Consider the following 18,545-nt stretch of genomic DNA (forward strand, 5'->3'; position numbering starts at 1 on the left):
ATCTTAAAATAATCAACTCTAACAAGAGCTACGAGTTACAGTAAGGAACATGGGGTGACCGTGGCTCACGGGGTTGGGAAGCGTATCTGTAACCGGAAGGTCGCCGGTTCGATCCCCGGGCTCTCTGTCCTGGTCGTTGTGTCCTTGGCAGTTTACCCTACTGCCTACTGGGCCGATGGCGCGATATGGCAGCCTCGTTTCTGTCAGTCTGCCCCAGGGCAGCTGTGGCTACAACTGTAGCTTGCCTCCACCAGTGTGTGAATGCGAGAGTGAATGAATAGTGGCATTGTAAAGCGCTTTGGGTGCCTTTAAAAGCGCTATATAAATCCAATCCATTATTATTATTAAAATAATCAACTCTAACAAGAGCTACAAGTTACAGTAAGGAACTACAGACTGCTTTGGAGGCACCATCAGTGACTAGGGATGGGTACCGGTATCTGTTCGGTTCTGACATAAACGGTAGTAACCAGACCGAAAAGCAGCGCACATTTCGGTGCTTTATTTCGGTGCTTTCTTTCCTGTGATGTCATATACTTTGGATTCCAGCCAATCATTTTACCTTTGCAAGCGTAGTAGGCGGGCCCAGGTATGTACATTCTTTTAGAGCAGAGCTACAGATTAAGAACGCTCAAGGCGAAGCGATCAAAAGTCTGGCTGTACTTCACAGCAAAAGATCCAAACTCAGCAGCCTGCAACAAGTGCTTTAAGGTGATACTGTGCAAAGGAGGTAACACCTCGAATCTGATGAAACACCTGGTGACGCATATCGGTTTTTTTTAAAGCCAAGAAATGCACCGTATTTGATAGCTTGCTGCGAGACCTCACACCGGCACATCTACTGCAGGTGTGGTGCCTGTTATCGGTCCCAGAGTTAGCAACATCCCCCAAAAACCCAAAGAGTAGAGTCCTGGCCCCTAGCCCTGCCAGTGTAGCAGAAATGATGACAGATGATGATGGCAGCAACAGCTGTTCTTCTCTGCGTGAGTAGCTTAATGTTGTTCGTGTGTAATTTATGCTGAGTAGGCTAACCACGTTATTACATTAATGCATGTAAGGTGAACTAGCAAACACTGTCGTAGTTACATGCAGCTGTCTTCTTGTTTGATGGCAGATACTCCCTTCACCCTGGCCAAGAAAGCTAAAATGACCAAAGAAAAAGTGGGAAACAGCTAAATATGAGAGGTTTTTGGATAAAGTTTCTGTTTTTTTCATTGATTAAGCACTGCTTCCAGCCAAGAGTGATACCATATATGCCCCATAGCTGCAGAAAAGGCTAACATTGTTTTCTTTTTACAAAAAAACAGCTAAACATGAGAGGTTTTTGGACAAAGTTTGTGTTCTCATTCTTTAAGCACCAGTTCGAGCACCGTTTAAGTACCGGCACCATTTCAGAAGTACCGGTTTGGTACTGGTATTGGATAAAACCTAAACGATACCCATCCCTATCAGTGACCCCCTCTACTAGATCTCGTCCACAGTAGAAACGTCTCAGTTGGTACAAGAGGAAACAGAAGAGGGGTAATGACGAATGCATGTGGAGTCAGCTAGCAGCTAATTCACAGAAACCTGCTATTCACACCATCGTACTGTCCTCCGAGCGCTCCCTGGACAACAAGCTGGATCATGTAGACTAACAGTGGCTTGCAAAATTATTCGGCCCCCTTGACCAGCTAATATGCTTTAGAGCAAACAGATCTCTCGCCAAAAGAGGTAAGACTAGCAGAGGAGGACTCTGTGTTTACATCCACAATGCTTGGTGTAGTGATGCTGTTGTGGCCTGAAAACACTGTTCACCTCTGCTGGAGCTTATGATCATCAAGTACAGACCATTTTACCTCCAGAGGGAATTTTCAGCCATGCTGTTTGTTGCTGTCTACATCCCTCCCTGCTCCAATATCAACAACAGAAGTGAGGCACTAAATGAATTGTATCAGCATGTCAGTGAGCAGCAGACAGCCCACATAGATGCTTTTCTCATCCTAGCAGGTGTTTTCAATCATGCAGACCCAAAGACTGTGTTTCCCAAACTGCATGAACACATTAAGTTTCCTACATGAGGAAACAACATGTTTTCACCACCCAGAGAGGAGATTACAAAGCACCCTGCCCCCAACCTTGTTGCCTCTGATCACATCACTGTTATGCTAATACCAGGCCCATGGTCAAAGTCACCACACCAGTTTGTAAGCAGGTACGTGTATGCCCAGAATGGTCCTCAGAGGCACTGCAAGAGTGTTTTTGGCCACAGATGGGCAGATCTTTAAACAGGCCATCGCACATGACAACAACTTAGACCTTAGGAATATACAGAAACTGTCATTGCCTACATTTCAAAATGCACGGATGGTATCTCAGAGAACAGGGCTATCACTGTCAGGGCCAATCAGAAACCATGGCTCACAGGTGAGGTCTACAGGCTTCTGAGGGTGAGAAATGTGGCCTTCAGAGCCAGGGATGAGGTGACTACAAGCCTGCACCGCAGACCGCCGTCAGTTCCACCTCTTTACCAAATGAGCTGAAGTAATTCTTTGCTCGCTTTGAGGCACAGAATTACACCCCCACACAGAAGACTTCCACACACCCCCAATGAACAGGTGGTGACACTATCCTCAGATAGTGCGTAGGTAGGATCACATATGAAGCTTCAGGTGCTATCAACATCCCTGTATGAGCGCTGAGGGACTGATCTGTGAAACTCAGATGTATTCACTGACATATTTAATGCATCACTGAGCCAGGCTGTCGTTCCCACATGTCTCAAAGCCTCCACCATCATTCCCGTACCAAAGAAGTCGTCTCCCTCCTGCTTCAACGACTACTGGTTGCACTCACCTCAATCATTATGAAGTGCTTTGAATGGGTAGTCATGCGTCAAATCAAGACATCTCTTCCCCCCAACCTTGATCCATTTCAGTTCCCATACCAGTCAAACCGCTTGTCTGATGATGCAATTTCAACTGCCCTTCACTCAGCCCTCACACATCTGGACACTAGAGACTTATACTTTAGAATGCTGTTCATAGACTTCATTTCAGCATTTAACACAATCATCCCCCAGCAACTCATTCGCAAACTGGATCTGCTGGGGATCAGTGTAATTGGTGGCTAGATTTCCTGACAGGAGGACAGCAGACAGTATGGGTCGGCAGCAACATCTCCAGCATAAGAACACTGAATACAGGGGCTCCCCAAGGATACCTATTGATTCCTCTTCTCTTCCCTCTGCTGACCCATGACTGCACACCATGACGCAGTTCCAACCTCTTCATCGAGTTTGTAGATGACACAACTGTGGTAGGTCACATCAGCGACAACGATGAGACCGACTACAATAGTGAAGTTAACCATCTGGCTGAGTGTTGCAGCAACAACAACCTGTCCCTGAATGTGGAGAAGACTAAGGAAATCATCATAAACTTTGAAACATCAGGGTTATCCTGCTGATCAAAGTCCAACACTGAGTTTGTAAAAACATGTTTGTGAGTCATGTTGTTTGGTTTATGAGGAAAATGATTCGATAACTGCTTATACACAACATTTCATCATCTTTCCTCATAACCCTCTTTTGTCTGACCATTAGAATCACATTTGAATTTCCAATAAAAGACTCCACAGAGTTTGGTGAAAATAATGACAGTAGATGTTTGTGTGAAAGTGCTGGAAGCAAATTGGTGTGTGATGTTCTTTCAGTGTTGCGCTTTGTAGACGCTCCCTGAGCACTGGTCTCACAGCCAGCTGCACATAGAGAAATGAGCTCGTAGTTTGTCCGCTTTAATAATGTGACTGGAAATAAAGTGTTGTTGAACTTGTAATATGTCAGTTTCTTTTCAACTTCACCTTTAAAAGTGAAGTCTGTGGTTACTTGAATGAGAAACATGACTTTTTCAAGTTTTTTTTATGTTTTTATGATAAATATACAATTTCAATTTGAAAAATTCATAGTTTTTTCTTTTGTTGTGTTTATTTGAAGCTGCTTCCTGTTGACTTCTGCTGTTTGGAGTTTCCATTTTCTAAACTTCTACATTCTGAACAGATTATGAAACACTGAATGATTTCAAGCACACACTTTGTCTAATAAACCTCCATCTTTATTCTTTATACAGATTTGAGGACTGTGGTTTGTCAGAGATGAGCTGTGATTATCTGGCAGCAGCGCTTAAGTCCAACCCCTCCCATCTGAGAGTGTTGGACCTGAGTGACAACAACAAGCTGCAGGATTCAGGAGTGAAGCATCTGTGTGGTTTTCTGGAGAGTCCCGGATGTGGACTTGAAACTCTGAGGTCAGTAACCATGTTTTAGTTGTGCTGAGATGAATATGATGTGAAAGTTGTGCTGACACTAAACTGCAGACATAAGGCTGATCCACTCTAAGGATGTTCATGGTGAAGTTTGTTTTCTTCTCTGGTTTAGTCTATTGACTGTAGCAGAACAATCTTCACATTTCAAACAGTGATATTCAACGTATGGCCCGTGGCCCACACGTGGCCCTCACAGGTCAAAGGTCACGGCTCATGGCAATCTGTGAAACAGAAACAGTTTGGAGTTGGTACCTGTTGATTCCTGAGCTTTGATAGTCAAAGGAGCTTGTAAAGAAAAGCGTCTGGACTTCTTTAAGTTGCTTGAAGACGTTTCACCTCTCATCCGAGAAGCTTCTTCAGTTCTAAGGTCAAATGGTGGAGAGTCCCAGATATAAACCTAGTGGGAGTGACCCCCCACAGAGGGACAAAAGGAACTACTGATGATCCTCTAATCGCCTGAGGCAAGGTGTGAAACTGGGTGTGGGTCCCAATCAGCCCCACCTTATCATGCGAATTCCTGAGGTCAGATGGCCCTGAGCTTTGATACTGGATTTGCTTCAGTAGTTATTAGCAGCACTGCTTTAGGAGCTACATTTAATCATAGCTGATTGCCTTCTTTTAACAATCGGAATGACTACTATTCTAAAAGCAAGCACAAAAGAACCAATGAGAGTGAAAAACAGGATAAGCAGCAGACGGCCATCTACATGCTGTAGTGGATTACAGTTACTAGGGGGTGCTGTCGCAGTCATGCAGTCAGTAGACTACTCTGCTTGTGCTGTTGTTGGTAAAGATGAAGTGAAAGCGAGCATTAAAACAATGAAAAGTGTCCACTGTAGCCTCTGAGTTTCTCATGCTCTTCTTCTTTTATCCTCCATGTTTGTGCTGAATGCTGCTGTCACTCTCTTCCCTGTTCTCGCCCACTTTCCAACCAATCAGCATTGGAGCATGCACAGCATCGTCTACACTGAGCTTTGTTGTGACTGCTTGCACTCGTATGCAGCACATTCCCAGTACAATAACCAGCTGTGCATGAAGCTAACACCACCAAGAGCAGCTGCTCAGTGGAATTGGAGGAGAAATGTCTCCAGCTTCTCACAGGCAGTATACAGAATGTGGATCTCCACAAAGACTGTGGAGAGCTCGTCCCAGACCCTAAATCCACACTTGTCTGCACAAAACTTCTCACACGTTCCACTCACAAGTGTTTTCTAAGTGAAGATCCCAGGTTCAGGTCCAGCTTGTTTATCAGAAGCTGCAGTAGATTAGTGATCCATCCTCACAAAGCAACAAAGACGCCAGATATGGAAACACAGCATCATACAACACAACGAAGAGATCCAAAGCATTTTCTCTGCGTTTCTGTGGCTGATTCTGCTAGAGCAAAGTTATTTGAAACCTTGTTGTTCTAAACTTAGGGACCAGAAGAGGAAACTGAAACTCCTTACAGAGAGTTCAGTGGAAGCAGCCAAGTGCTATAAGTGTCTGCTGTACAGCGATGCTGGTTCAGCTGTGGCTCAGCACAGTTTCATAGTGTGACTCAATAAAAGCAGCAGGACAAAAAAGTATGATGCTTTCATCAGCATGGCATTAAGAACGTTTCTTGTGACATGAAAGATACTGTAGCTATTTCACTCAGAGGTTTACAGTTTCAGCTTCACACTTCGGCTCTTTTGAGTAGCTTTAATATAGAGCCTCCACCAAAGTCCCACTGTCGGCCTCCTAAGCTGGTAATTTTTTCGGTTTTGGACCTGGATGTTTCTTGTTCAGTTTTTTTGATTTCACAGAATGAAACTTGACATTTTTTTCATGTTTTATGATAAATGTATGACTTTAATGTGAAAAATTCAGTTTTTTCTCTTGTTGTGTTTGTTTCAAGATGCTTCCTGTTGACTTCAGCTGTTTGGAGTTTCCATTTTCTAAACTTATACATTCTGAACCTTCTTCAGCTCTGAACAGATTATGAAACTCTGAATGATTTCAAGCTCACAGTTTGTCTAATAAATACAATTACAATTTTATTTATATAGCACATTTAAAAAACCACAGGTATGCCAAAGTGCTTCACAGAACGAGTTAAGAGCAATAATAAATACAAAACACAAAATACAAATAAAATATACTAACAGGCGGGTGACATAACTAACCAATAATACACCAGGCATAGTAGGCACAACACGAAAGGCTGAAAGTTAAAACATTATAAATATTAATAAAGCGAAAAAGATAACTTACAGTACACTAAAAATGCGGGATCTAGGAGGCGGAGAAAGCAAGGCTAAACAAATAAGTTTTTAATCGAGATTTAAAAGATTGAATTGAATCAAATCCCCGAATAGCTAGAGGGAGGTTATTCCAGAGGTAGGGTGCGACAGTGGCGAATGCGCGGTCACCTCTGGTCTTCAGCCGAGATCTAGGTCGCACCAGGAGCATTTGGCTTGCTGATCTAAGCGCGCTCCCATGGGTATAACAGCTGAGGAGATCTGTAAGATAGCTGGGCGCGGTGTTATTTATGATTTTAAAAGTGAGCAATAAGATTTTAAAATCAATATGAAATTTAATAGGGAGCCAGTGCATAATAATAATAATAAACTTCCATCTTTATTCTTTATACAGATTGGACAGCTGTGGTTTGTCAGAGATGAGCTGTGATTATCTGGCAGCAGCGCTCAAGTCCAACCCCTCCCATCTAAGAGAGCTGGACCTGAGTGACAACGACAAGCTGCAGGATTCAGGAGTGAAGCAGCTGTGTGGTTTTCTGGAGAGACCAGCATGTGGACTTGAAACTCTGAAGTCAGTCACCATGTTTTAGTTGTGCTGAGATGAATATGATGTAAAAATTGTGCTGACACTAAATATAGACATAAGGCTGATATAATACTGATCCACACTGAGGATGTTCATGGTAAAGTCTGTTGTAGAAGAATGTTCACATTTCAAACAGTGATACTCAACCTATGGTCTGCGCACACATGCAGACATGACAGATCACGTCTTAGTTACCTGGCTCTGCCGAATAGAGTCAACAGTGACATTAAGGTGATAGGTGATGATGATAGCCTTTATTTGTCAGTTGCAGTTGCCCACAACCGAGATGACAGACCTTGCCAACCGTACATGCAATACACAAACATCACATTGGGGAGACATTTTCTCCAAGATGTTATCAATATTGCAGAGCCATAAAGACATGCTACGCTTAACCCTTTAAGACCTACCATAGAACCAAGTCCCCCTAAGCTTATCTTCTTATTTTTATATGCTGCAGTGCCATTTTTGGGAGCATTTCAAGTTGCTATACATGAATACAACTGTTATAGCCCAAATTTTAATGCATTATGTATGTATTAAGTCCATAGTAACGACATTAATTGCAAAAAAGTTCAATAAACTAAAAAAAAAAAATTTGAAAATCAATTTGTTTTTTTTGTTTGTTTTTTTTAAACATATATTGCTAGTTAAATTTAATTTAAGACAAAACTGTAAATACAAAAAGTTGCACAAGTTATTAGAAAACGCACACACTTTGGGTAATAAACTTACATTTTTCATTCTTTATACAGATTGAGGAGCTGTGGTTTGTCAGAGATCAGCTGTGATTATCTGGCAGCAGCACTAAAGTCCAACCCCTCCCATCTGAGAGAGCTGGACCTGTGTGACAACGACAAGCTGCAGGATTCAGGAGTGAAGCAACTGTGTGGTTTTCTGGAGAGTCCCGGATGTGGACTTGAAACTCTGAGGTCAGTCACCATGTTTTAGTTGTGCTGAGATGAATATAATGTGAAAGTTGTGCTGACAATAGACTGCAACCAAGTTCATAACAACTGAAGCGTGGCTCCATTCCTATACATGTTCCATATCTTATAGTGAGATTTTCCAGAAGAGCAAACATCGAACATGCCTCCAAACATGTAATGAGTCAGAAATCATTTCTACAGAGAACAGTGTGAGTTCTCAGCAGGTCCTTCAATAAGAAGGACAAACAGTGCAGCAGGAATGACTAAACCCACTAACAGTCTGATATCCCCTGTTCCTGTTGGTCTACAGCATCATTATTAATACTGCTCCACCACCATGACTGCAGCTGACCAATGAGCTTCTGTGATTTCAAGTGATGCTCTGTGACTCAGACTGGAGAAATGCTAAACGATTTCTACAAAGTGTGCGTGCTCAGTATGAGATGAGTTTGGTAGCTCTGTGTGTGCACAGATGAACTCCACAGGACATCTCCTGAATGAAGAAACTGTGCTAGTTTGTCCAACAGCAGGAAATATTCAGAGAATATCTGTGAAGCAGAAGCTAAACATAATAATAGGAATACTTCAGCTTTTGGTGTAGCTTTAGTGTAGAGCCTTCACCACAGTCCCACTGACGGCCTCCTGAATTGGTAATATTTTTGGACTCTGATATTTCTTTTTCCATTTCACACAGTGGAAATGTACAACTTTAGTGTGAAATTTTTTTCTCTTTTGTTGTGTTTGTTTGAAGCCTCTTCCTGTTCACCTCTGCTATTTGGAGTTTCCATTTTCTAAACTTCTATATTGTAAACCTTCTTCAGCTCTGAACAGATTATGGAAATGAAATGAATCATTTCAAGCACACACTTTGTCTAATAAACCTCCATCTTTCATTCTTTATACAGATTGAGGACCTGTGGTTTGTCAGAGAAGAGCCTTCAATATCTGGCAGCAGCGCTGAAGTCCAACCCCTCCCATCTGAGAGAGCTGGACCTGAGTGACAACAACAAGGTGCAGGATTCAGGAGTGAAGCAGCTGTGTGGTTTTCTGGAGAGACCAGCATGTGGACTTGAAACTCTGAAGTCAGTAACCATGTTTTAGTTGTGCTGAGATGAATATGATGTGAAAGTTGTGCTGACACTAAACTGCAGACATCAGGCTGATATAATACTGATCCACTCTAAGGATGTTCATGGTGAAGTTTGTTTTCTTCTCTGGTTTAGTCTATTGACTGTAGCAGAACAATCTTCACATTTCAAACAGTGATATTCAACGTATGGCCCGCGGCCCTCCACAGGGTGCCAACCGGCCTGCTGACCTTTCCTAATTCAGAGAGAGGGACCCTCATAAACTGTGTAACGTTCTTCTTCAAAGTTCTAAGTGTCAGACACAACAATGAATACTCAACAGCTGACTCTCTTTAGCAGGTCACGGCACTCAGCAATCTGTGAAACAGTGTCCAACAGTGCGGAAACATTTCAGAGAATATCTGTGAAGCAGAAGATAAACATAATAAGAAAAGCAAACTAATGATAAAACTCCTGCTCTGAGCCAACATTTAAACATCACTATCAGACAGTGAAGGCTTCGGAAGACTGCTCACCTCTCAGACTTGATTTCACAGGATAAAACTTGACAATTTTTCATGTTTTTATGATCATTGTATGACCTTAATGTGAAAAATTCAGAGTTGTTCCTTTTCTTGTGTTTGAAGCTGCTTCCTGTTGGCTTCAGCTGTTTGGAGTTTCCATTTTCCTGACTTCTACATTCTGAACCTTCTTTGGCTCTCAACAGATTATGAAACACTGAATGATTTCAAGCACACACTTTGTCTAATAAACCTCCATCTTTCATTCTTTATACAGATTGAGGACCTGTGGTTTATCAGAGATGAGCTGTGATTATCTGGCAGCAGCGCTCAAGTCCAACCCCTCCCATCTAAGAGAGCTCGACCTGAGTGACAACGACAAGCTGCAGGATTCAGGAGTGAATCATCTGTGTGGTTTTCTGGAGAGTCCAGGATGTGGACTTGAAACTCTGAGGTCAGTCAGCATGTTTTAGTTGTGCTGAGATGAATATGATGTGAAAGTTGTGCTGGCAGTAAATTACAGACATAAGGCTGATATTATACTGGCAAAAGTATATACTGGAGGATGTTCATGGTAAAGGCTGTTTTCTTCTTCTCTGGTTTAGTCCATTGACTGTAGCAGAACAATGTTCATACAGGGAGTGCAGAATTATTAGGCAAATGAGTATTTTGTCCACATCATCCTCTTCATGCATGTTGTCTTACTCCAAGCTGTATTGGCTCGAAAGCCTACTACCAATTAAGCATATTAGGTGATGTGCATCTCTGTAATGAGAAGGGGTGTGGTCTAATGACATCAACACCCTATATCAGGTGTGCATAATTATTAGGCAACGTCCTTTCCTTTGGCAAAATGGGTCAAAAGAAGGACTTGACAGGCTCAGAAAAGTCAAAAATAGTGAGATATCTTGCAGAGGGATGCAGCCGTCTCAAAATTGCAAAGCTTCTGAAGCGTGATCATCGAACAATCAAGCGTTTCATTCAAAATAGTCAACAGGGTCGCAAGAAGCGTGTGGAAAAACCAAGGCGCAAAATAACTGCCGATGAACTGAGAAAAGTCAAGCGTGCAGCTGCCAAGATGCCACTTGCCACCAGTTTGGCCATATTTCAGAACTGCAACATCACTGGAGTGCCCAAGAGCACAAGGTGTGCAATACTCAGAGACATGGCCAAGGTAAGAAAGGCTGAAAGACGACCACCACTGAACAAGACACACAAGCTGAAACGTCAAGACTGGGCCAAGAAATATCTCAAGACTGGTTTTTCTAAGGTTTTATGGACTGATGAAATGAGAGTGAGTCTTGATGGGCCAGGTGGATGGGCCCGTGGCTGGATTGGTAAAGGGCAGAGAGCTCCAGTCCGACTCAGACGCCAGCAAGGTGGAGGTGGAGTACTGGTTTGGGCTGGTATCATCAAAGATGAGCTTGTGGGGGCTTTTCGGGTTGAGGATGGAGTCAAGCTCAACTCCCAGTCCTACTGCCAGTTTCTGGAAGACACCTTCTTCAAGCAGTGGTACAGGAAGAAGTCTGCATCCTTCAAGAAAAACATGATTTTCATGCAGGACAATGCTCCATCACACGCGTCCAAGTACTCCACAGCGTGGCTGGCAAGAAAGGGTATAAAAGAAGAAAAACTAATGACATGGCCTCCTTGTTCACCTGATCTGAACCCCATTGAGAACCTGTGGTCCATCATCAAATGTGAGATTTACAGTGGGGCAAAGAAGTATTTAGTCAGCCACCGATTGTGCAAGTTCCCCCACTTAAAATGATGACAGAGGTCAGTAATTTGCACCAGAGGTACACTTCAACTGTGAGAGACAGAATGTGAAAAAAAAATCCATGAATTCACATGGTAGGATTTGTAAAGAATTTATTCGTAAATTAGGGTGGAAAATAAGTATTTGGTCACCTCAAACATGGAAAATCTCTGGCTCTCACAGACCTGTAATGTCTTCTGTAAGACGCTTTTCTGTCCTCCACTCGTACCTGTATGAATGGCACCTGTTTGAACTCATCATCTGTATAAAAGACACCTGTCCACAGCCTCAAACAGTCAGACTCCAAACTCCGCCATGGCCAAGACCAAAGAGCTTTCGAAGGACACCAGGAAAAGTATTGTAGACCTGCACCAGACTGGGAAGAGTGAATCTACATTAGGCAAGCAGCTTGGTGTGAAAAAATCAACTGTGGGAGCAATCATCAGAAAATGGAAGACATAAAAGACCACTGATAATCTCCCACCATCTGGGGCTCCACGCAAGATCTCATCCCGTGGGGTCAAAATGATCATGAGAACGGTGAGCAAAGATCCCAGAACCACACGGGGGGGACCTGGTGAATGACCTGCAGAGAGCTGGGACCAAAGTAACAAAGGTCACCATCAGTAACACACTACAACGGCAGGGAATCAAATCCCGCAGTGCCAGACGTGTTCCGCTGCTGAAGCCAGTGCATGTCCAGGCCCGTCTGAAGTTTGCCAGAGAGCACATGGATGATACAGCAGAGGATTGGGAGAATGTCATGTGGTCAGATGAAACCAAAGCAGAACTTTTTGGCATAAACTCAACTCGTCGTGTTTGGAGGACGAAGAATACTGAGTTGCATCCCAAGAACACCATACCTACTGTGAAGCATGGGGGTGGAAACATCATGCTATGGGGCTGTTTTTCTGCCAAGGGGACAGGACGACTGATCCGTGTTAAGGACAGAATGAATGGGGCCATGTATCGTGAGATTTTGAGCCAAAACCTCCTTCCATCAGTGAGGACTTTGAAGATGAAACGAGGCTGGGTCTTCCAACATGACAATGATCCAAAACACACCGCCCGGGCAACAAAGGAGTGGCTCCGTAAGAAGCATTTGAAAGTCCTGGAGTGGCCTAGCCAGTCTCCAGACCTCAACCCCATAGAAAATCTGTGGCGGGAGTTGGAAGTCCGTGTTGCTCGGCGACAGCCCCAAAACATCACTGCTCTCGAGAAGATCTGCATGGAGGAATGGGCCAAAATACCAGCTACTGTGTGTGCAAACCTGGTAAAGACCTATAGTAAACGTTTGACCTCTGTTATTGCCAACAAAGGTTATGTTACAAAGTATTGAGTTGTATTTTTGTTATTGACCAAATACTTATTTTCCACCCTGATTTACGAATAAATTCTTTACAAATCCTACCATGTGAATTCGTGGATTTTCTTTTTCACATTCTGTCTCTCACAGTTGAAGTGTACCTCTGGTGCAAATTACTGACCTCTGTCATCATTTTAGGTGGGGGAACTTGCACAATCGGTGGCTGACTAAATACTTTTTTGCCCCACTGTACAAGGAGGGAGAACAGTGTCTGGGACAGTGTCTGGGAGGCTGTGGTTGCTGCTGCACGCAATGTTGATGGTGAACAGATCAAAACCCTGACAGAATCCATGGATGGCAGGCGTTTGAGTGTCCTTGCAAAGAAAGGTGGCTATATTGGTCGCTGATTTGTTTTTGTTTTGTTTTTGAATGTCAGAAATGTATATTTGTGAATGTGGAGATGTTATATTGGTTTCACTGGTAAAAATAAATAATTGAAATGGGTATATATTTGTTTTTTGTTAAGTTGCCTAATCATTATGCACAGTAATAGTCACCTGCACACACAGATATCCCCCTAAAATAGCTAAAACTAAAAACAAACTAAAAACTACTTCCAAAAACATTCAGCTTTGATATTAATGAGTTTTTTGGGTTCATTGAGAACATGGTTGTTGTTCAATAATAAAATTCCTCAAAAATACAACTTGCCTAATAATTCTACACTCACTGTATTTCAAATAATGATATTCAATGAATGGCCCGTGCCTCATTCACGGCCTGCTTACCTTTCCTAATTCAAAGAGAGGAGAGCCTGACTAACTGTGTAGTTTTCTTGTTCACAGGTCTAAGTATCAGAAACAACGATGAATAATCCACAGCTGACTCACTTTAGCAGGTCAAGTGAGCTCAGGCACCTCCGCCTGCACAGTCACAGTGTAACAGGTGTAGAGTAATAAATAAAGACTTTAACAGCAGGCAGGATTTCATAAGCTTATGTACAAACATGTAGGATGATGGTGGCAGGTATGGAAACGGGTCCATAAAGATTGAAGCGTGTCTTTATTCTTTTGCATATTCCATATCTTATAGTGAGATTTTCCAGAAGAGCAAACATTGAACATGCCTCCAAACATGTAATGAGTCAGACTGAAATCATTTCTACAGAGAACAGTGTGAGTTCTCAGCAGGTCACGTCAATAAGAAGGACAAACAGTGCAGCAGGAATGACTAAACCCACTTAACAGTCTGATATCCCCTGTTCCTGTTGGTCTACAGCATAATACTGCTCCGCCACTATCACTGCAGCTGACCAATCACTTTCTGTGATTTCAAGTGATGCTCTGTCACTCAGACTGGAGAAGCAGAAGCTAAACAGAAGAAGAGCACACACTTTATCTAATAAACCTCCATCTTTCATTCTTTATACAGGTTGTGGAGCTGTGGTTTGTCAGACACGAGCTGTGCTTATCTGGCAGCAGCGCTCAAGTCCAACCCCACACATCTAAGAGAGCTGGACCTGAGTGAGAACAACAAGATGGAGGATTCAGGAGTGAAGCAGCTGTGTGGTTTTCTAGAGAGTCCAGGATGTGGACTTGAAACTCTGGGGTCAGTCACCATGTTTTATTTGTGCTGAGATGAACATTTAATTAAAATTTTATTTATATAGCGCCAAATCACAACAGCAGTCGCCTCAAGGCACTTTATATTGTACAGCATATCCTATTATAATAGATACAGAGAAAAACCCAACAATCATATGACCCCCTATGAGCAAGTACTTTGGTGACAGTGGGAAGGAAAAACTCTGGCAGAACCAGGCTCAGGGAGGGGCGGCCACCTGCTGCAACCGATTGGGTGAGAGAAGGAAGACAGGATAAAGATAAAGACATATTGTGGAAGAGAGACAGAAATGAATAACAGATATGATTCAATGCAGAGAGGTCTATTAACACATCATCAGCGCATCATAGGAATCCACCGGCAGCCTATGTCTATTGCAACATAACTAGGGGAGGATTCAGGGTCACCAGGTCCAGCCCTAACTATATGATTTAACAAAAAGGAAAGTTTTAATCCTAATCTTAAAAGTATAAATAGTTTCTGTCTCCTGAATCCAAACTGGAAGCTGGTTCCACAGAAGAGGGGCCTGAAAACTGAAGGCTCTCCCTCCCATTCTACTTTTAAATACTCTAGGAACAAGAAGTAGGCCTGCAGAGCGAGAGCGAAGTGCTCTAATAGGGTGATATGGTACTACAAGGTCATTAAGATAAGATGGGGCCTGATTATTTAAGACATTGTATGTGAGGAGCAGGATTTTAAATTCGTTGAAGGACATATTCTGGTCAAAAATGACTCCAAGGTTCCTCACAGTGTTACTGGAGGCCAAGGTAATGCCATCCAGAGTAAGAATCTGGTTAGATACCATATTTCTAAGATTTTCAGGGCCGAGTACAATAACCTCAGTTTTATCTGAACTAAGAAGCAGAAATTTAGCGGCCATCCAGGTCTTTATGTCTTTAAGACATTCATGCAATTTAACTAATTGGTGTGTGTCATCTGGCTTCATGGACAGATAGAGCTAGGTGTCATCTGCATAGCAGTGAAAATGTATGCTATGTCTTCTGATGATACTGCCTAAGGGAAACATGTATAATGTAAACAGAATTGGTCCTAGCACTGAACCCTGTGGAACTCCATAATTAACCTCAGTGTGTGAAGAGGACTCTCCATTTACATGAACAAATTGGAGTCTATTACATAGATATAATACAAACCACTGCAACGTAGTACCTGTAATACCTACAGCATGTTCTAATTGCTCTAATAGGATATTATGGTCAACAGTATCGAATGCTGCACTAAGGTCTAGCAGGACAAGCACAGAGATGAGTCCACTGTCAGAGGCCATAAGAAGATCATTTGTAACCTTCACCAAAGCTGTTTCTGTGCTGTGCTGAGCTCTGAAACCTGACTGAAACTCTTCAAATAAACCATTCCTCTGCAGATGATCTGTTAGCTGTTTGACAACTACTCTTTCAAGGATGTTTGATATAAAGGAAGGTTGGAGATTGGCCTATAATTAGCTGGGTCTAGATATGGCTTTTTGAGTAAAGGTTTAACTACAGCCAGCTTGAAGGCCTGTGGTACATAGCCGATTATTAGAGATAGGTTGATCATATTTAAGATTGAAGCATTAATTAATGGCAGGACTTCTTTGAGCAGTTTTGTAGGAATGGGGCCTAAAAGACACGTTGATGGTTTGGAAGAAGTAATTATTGAAGTTAACTCAGAAAGATTGATTGGAGAAAAAGAGTCTAAATTAATACCAATGGTACTAAAAGTAGCTGTAGATAATATTACATCTGTGGGATGATTATTGGTAATTTTTTCTCTAATGATAAAAATTTTATTTGTGAAGAAGTTCACGAAATCATTACTAGTTAACGTTAAAGGGATGGTTGGCTCAACAGAGCTCTGACTTTTTGTCAGCCTGGCTACAGTGCTGAAGAGAAACCTGGGGTTGTTCTTATTTTCTTCAATCAGTGATGAATAGTAAGATGTTCTGGCTTTGCGGAGGGCTTTCTTATAAAGCAGCAAACTATTTCTCCAGGCTAAATGATGATCCTCTAAATTTGTGACACGCCATTTCCTCTCCAGCTTACGAGTCATCTGCTTTAGGGTACGTGTTTGAGAATTATACCACGGAGTCAGGTACTTCTGATTTGAGGCCTTAGTTTTCACAGGAGCTACAGTATCCAGAGTCGTACGTAGTGAGGAGGTAAAGTTATTAACAAGATAATCGACCTCTGTTGGAGTAGCGTTCAGATAGCTGCTCTGCTCTATGTTGGTACAGGGCATTGAAGGTGATAACAGTGGGTGGATTATATTCATAAACTTAGTTACAGCACTTTCAGAAAGACATCTACTGTGATAAAGTCTACTCTCCACTGCTGTGTAATCGATTATTGTAAATGTAAATGTTATCAGGAAATGATCAGACAGGAGAGGGTTTTCAGGAAATACTGTTAAATGTTCAGTTTCTATGCCATATGTTAAAACAAGATCTAGACTGTGGTTAAAGATTAAAGTTTTGAGAGAAGCCAATTGAGTCTAATAACAGATTAAATGCCATGTTGAGGCTGTCATTTTTAGCATCTATATGAATGTTAAAATCACCCACAATAAATATTTTATCTGAGCTGAGCACTAAATCAGATATAAAGTCTGAGAAATCAGATAGAAACTCTGTGTAAGGCCCAGGTGGACGATAGATGATAAGTAAGACTGGTTTCTGAGTTTTACAGCTGGGGTGGACAAGGCTAAGCATCAGGCTTTCAAATGAATTAAAAGTCTGTCTTGGTCTTTCGTTGATTAATAGGCTGGTGTAGGGCTGTCCGACATAACGATATATATCGGATGACGATATAAAAACATCTATAGTTTCCTTTTATGCCATCGTTTATTTTTCGTGGTGTTGCAAAATAAACTGTTTACGGCAATATTTTTTCATCGTTTTGATGGTCACTGTAGTGGCTATATTAATTTCTTAAAGTTCTCTCCTTCTCTTATATTTAATACAATCACACTATGGACGGACAAGCGACTGTTTTTATACATTGTCGTTAGCAACAACGACGGTAAAAACATCGCGTGTCTGCTTGTTTATTTTCCACATAAACCTTTCACAGTAAAGCTCAAGATCCTGTTGAGACTTTTCAAAATAAACTGAATCACGTGAAAGAGTATGCAGTCTTTATGGATGAGAAGCTAAAAAGAGCCTCCAGGTGCTAAAAAATAAACCTTAGATTCAAACGTTAGAACAGTCTTTTCCCCGCAGCACGCCGTGTAATAAATAATCACAAAGAAAACAGCGGCCGTAACACTTATGTCTAAAAATGTATAATTTCATGCATTGGTTTAAACACTCGAGTCCAGGTACACAACGCCCAGCTGGAAACATTTCACGCAAGTCGAGCTGCCCGGATTCACAGAATTTACAAAAAATTTTAAATTTTTGTGATTTATATCGTTATTGGGACGATAGATGTCTTACATTGGGATATGAGATTTTGGTCATATCGCACAGCCCTAGGCTGGTGTGAAAAATTGCTGCCACACCGCCCCCTCAGCCTGTGCTTCGAGATTTCTGGTAGTTAGAATGACTCGGGGGTGTTGATTCATTTAAACTAACATAATCATCCTGCGTCAACCAGGTTTCTGTAAGGCAGAGTAAATTGATTTGTTGATCAATTATTAAGTCATGTACTAACAGAGACTTGGAGGAGAGAGACCTAATGTTTAACACAATCCAGCCCTCAGTGCTAAGGGGAAGCTGCAGGGAGTGGGTGTGGACCATCCACATGGATTGTAGACTACCTCACCACTAGACCCCAGTATATGAGGCTGGGGGACTGGGTGTCTGAGGTGGTAGTCTGTAGCACGGGGGCCCCACAAGGAACAGTACTTGCCCCTTTCCTCTTCACCCTGTACACCGCGGACTTCAGATATTACACAGACACTTGCCATCTCCAGAAGTTCTCAGGCCATTGTGAGTCGGTTGTCGGAGGGAAACAAACTGGAATACAGGGGGGTCATCAATGCCTTTGTCAGCTGGTGTGAACCATCTTGGCGTCAATGCTAGCAACATGAAGGAACTGGTGGTTGACTTTACACCAGTGAACATCCAGGGTTTGGACATTGAAACTGTCAGGTCCGACGGTGCCCCGACCGGCGACCTGTGTGTGTATGTGTGTTTGTTCTCCCGCTCTGTTTTTGTCTCCGTTGTAGTTGTTACGCGGTTGCGTAGCAACGGGAGATGTCCGACCCGAAAGTGCCGCCACTCTGAGCGGTT

General features: G+C 42.4%; 1 protein-coding gene across 5 annotated transcripts in view; it reads left to right on the forward strand.

Annotated features, from left to right (window-relative positions):
• LOC146578127 (ribonuclease inhibitor-like) overlaps positions 1 to 18,545 on the forward strand; it is a 44,254-nt gene that overhangs the window by 22,365 nt on the left and 3,344 nt on the right. For 4 of the 5 annotated variants that reach the window (XM_085268531.1, XM_085268529.1, XM_085268530.1 and 1 more), the window contains 6 exons: positions 4,107 to 4,283; positions 6,918 to 7,094; positions 7,865 to 8,041; positions 8,944 to 9,120; positions 9,904 to 10,080; positions 14,123 to 14,299. In XM_085268531.1, the coding sequence (XP_085124657.1) occupies positions 4,107 to 4,283; positions 6,918 to 7,094; positions 7,865 to 8,041; positions 8,944 to 9,120; positions 9,904 to 10,080; positions 14,123 to 14,299 (1,062 nt within the window). The remainder of the gene's footprint in view (positions 1 to 4,106; positions 4,284 to 6,917; positions 7,095 to 7,864; positions 8,042 to 8,943; positions 9,121 to 9,903; positions 10,081 to 14,122; positions 14,300 to 18,545) is intronic. The other variant, XM_085268533.1, reaches the window with a different exon arrangement.

This window comes from Mchenga conophoros, linkage group LG3 (genome assembly GCF_057382185.1).
Source record: "Mchenga conophoros isolate Kocher_MC1m ecotype Shallow Benthic linkage group LG3, M_conophoros_male_GT1.1, whole genome shotgun sequence".
In the NCBI taxonomy this organism is placed as follows: Eukaryota; Metazoa; Chordata; class Actinopteri; order Cichliformes; family Cichlidae; genus Mchenga; species Mchenga conophoros.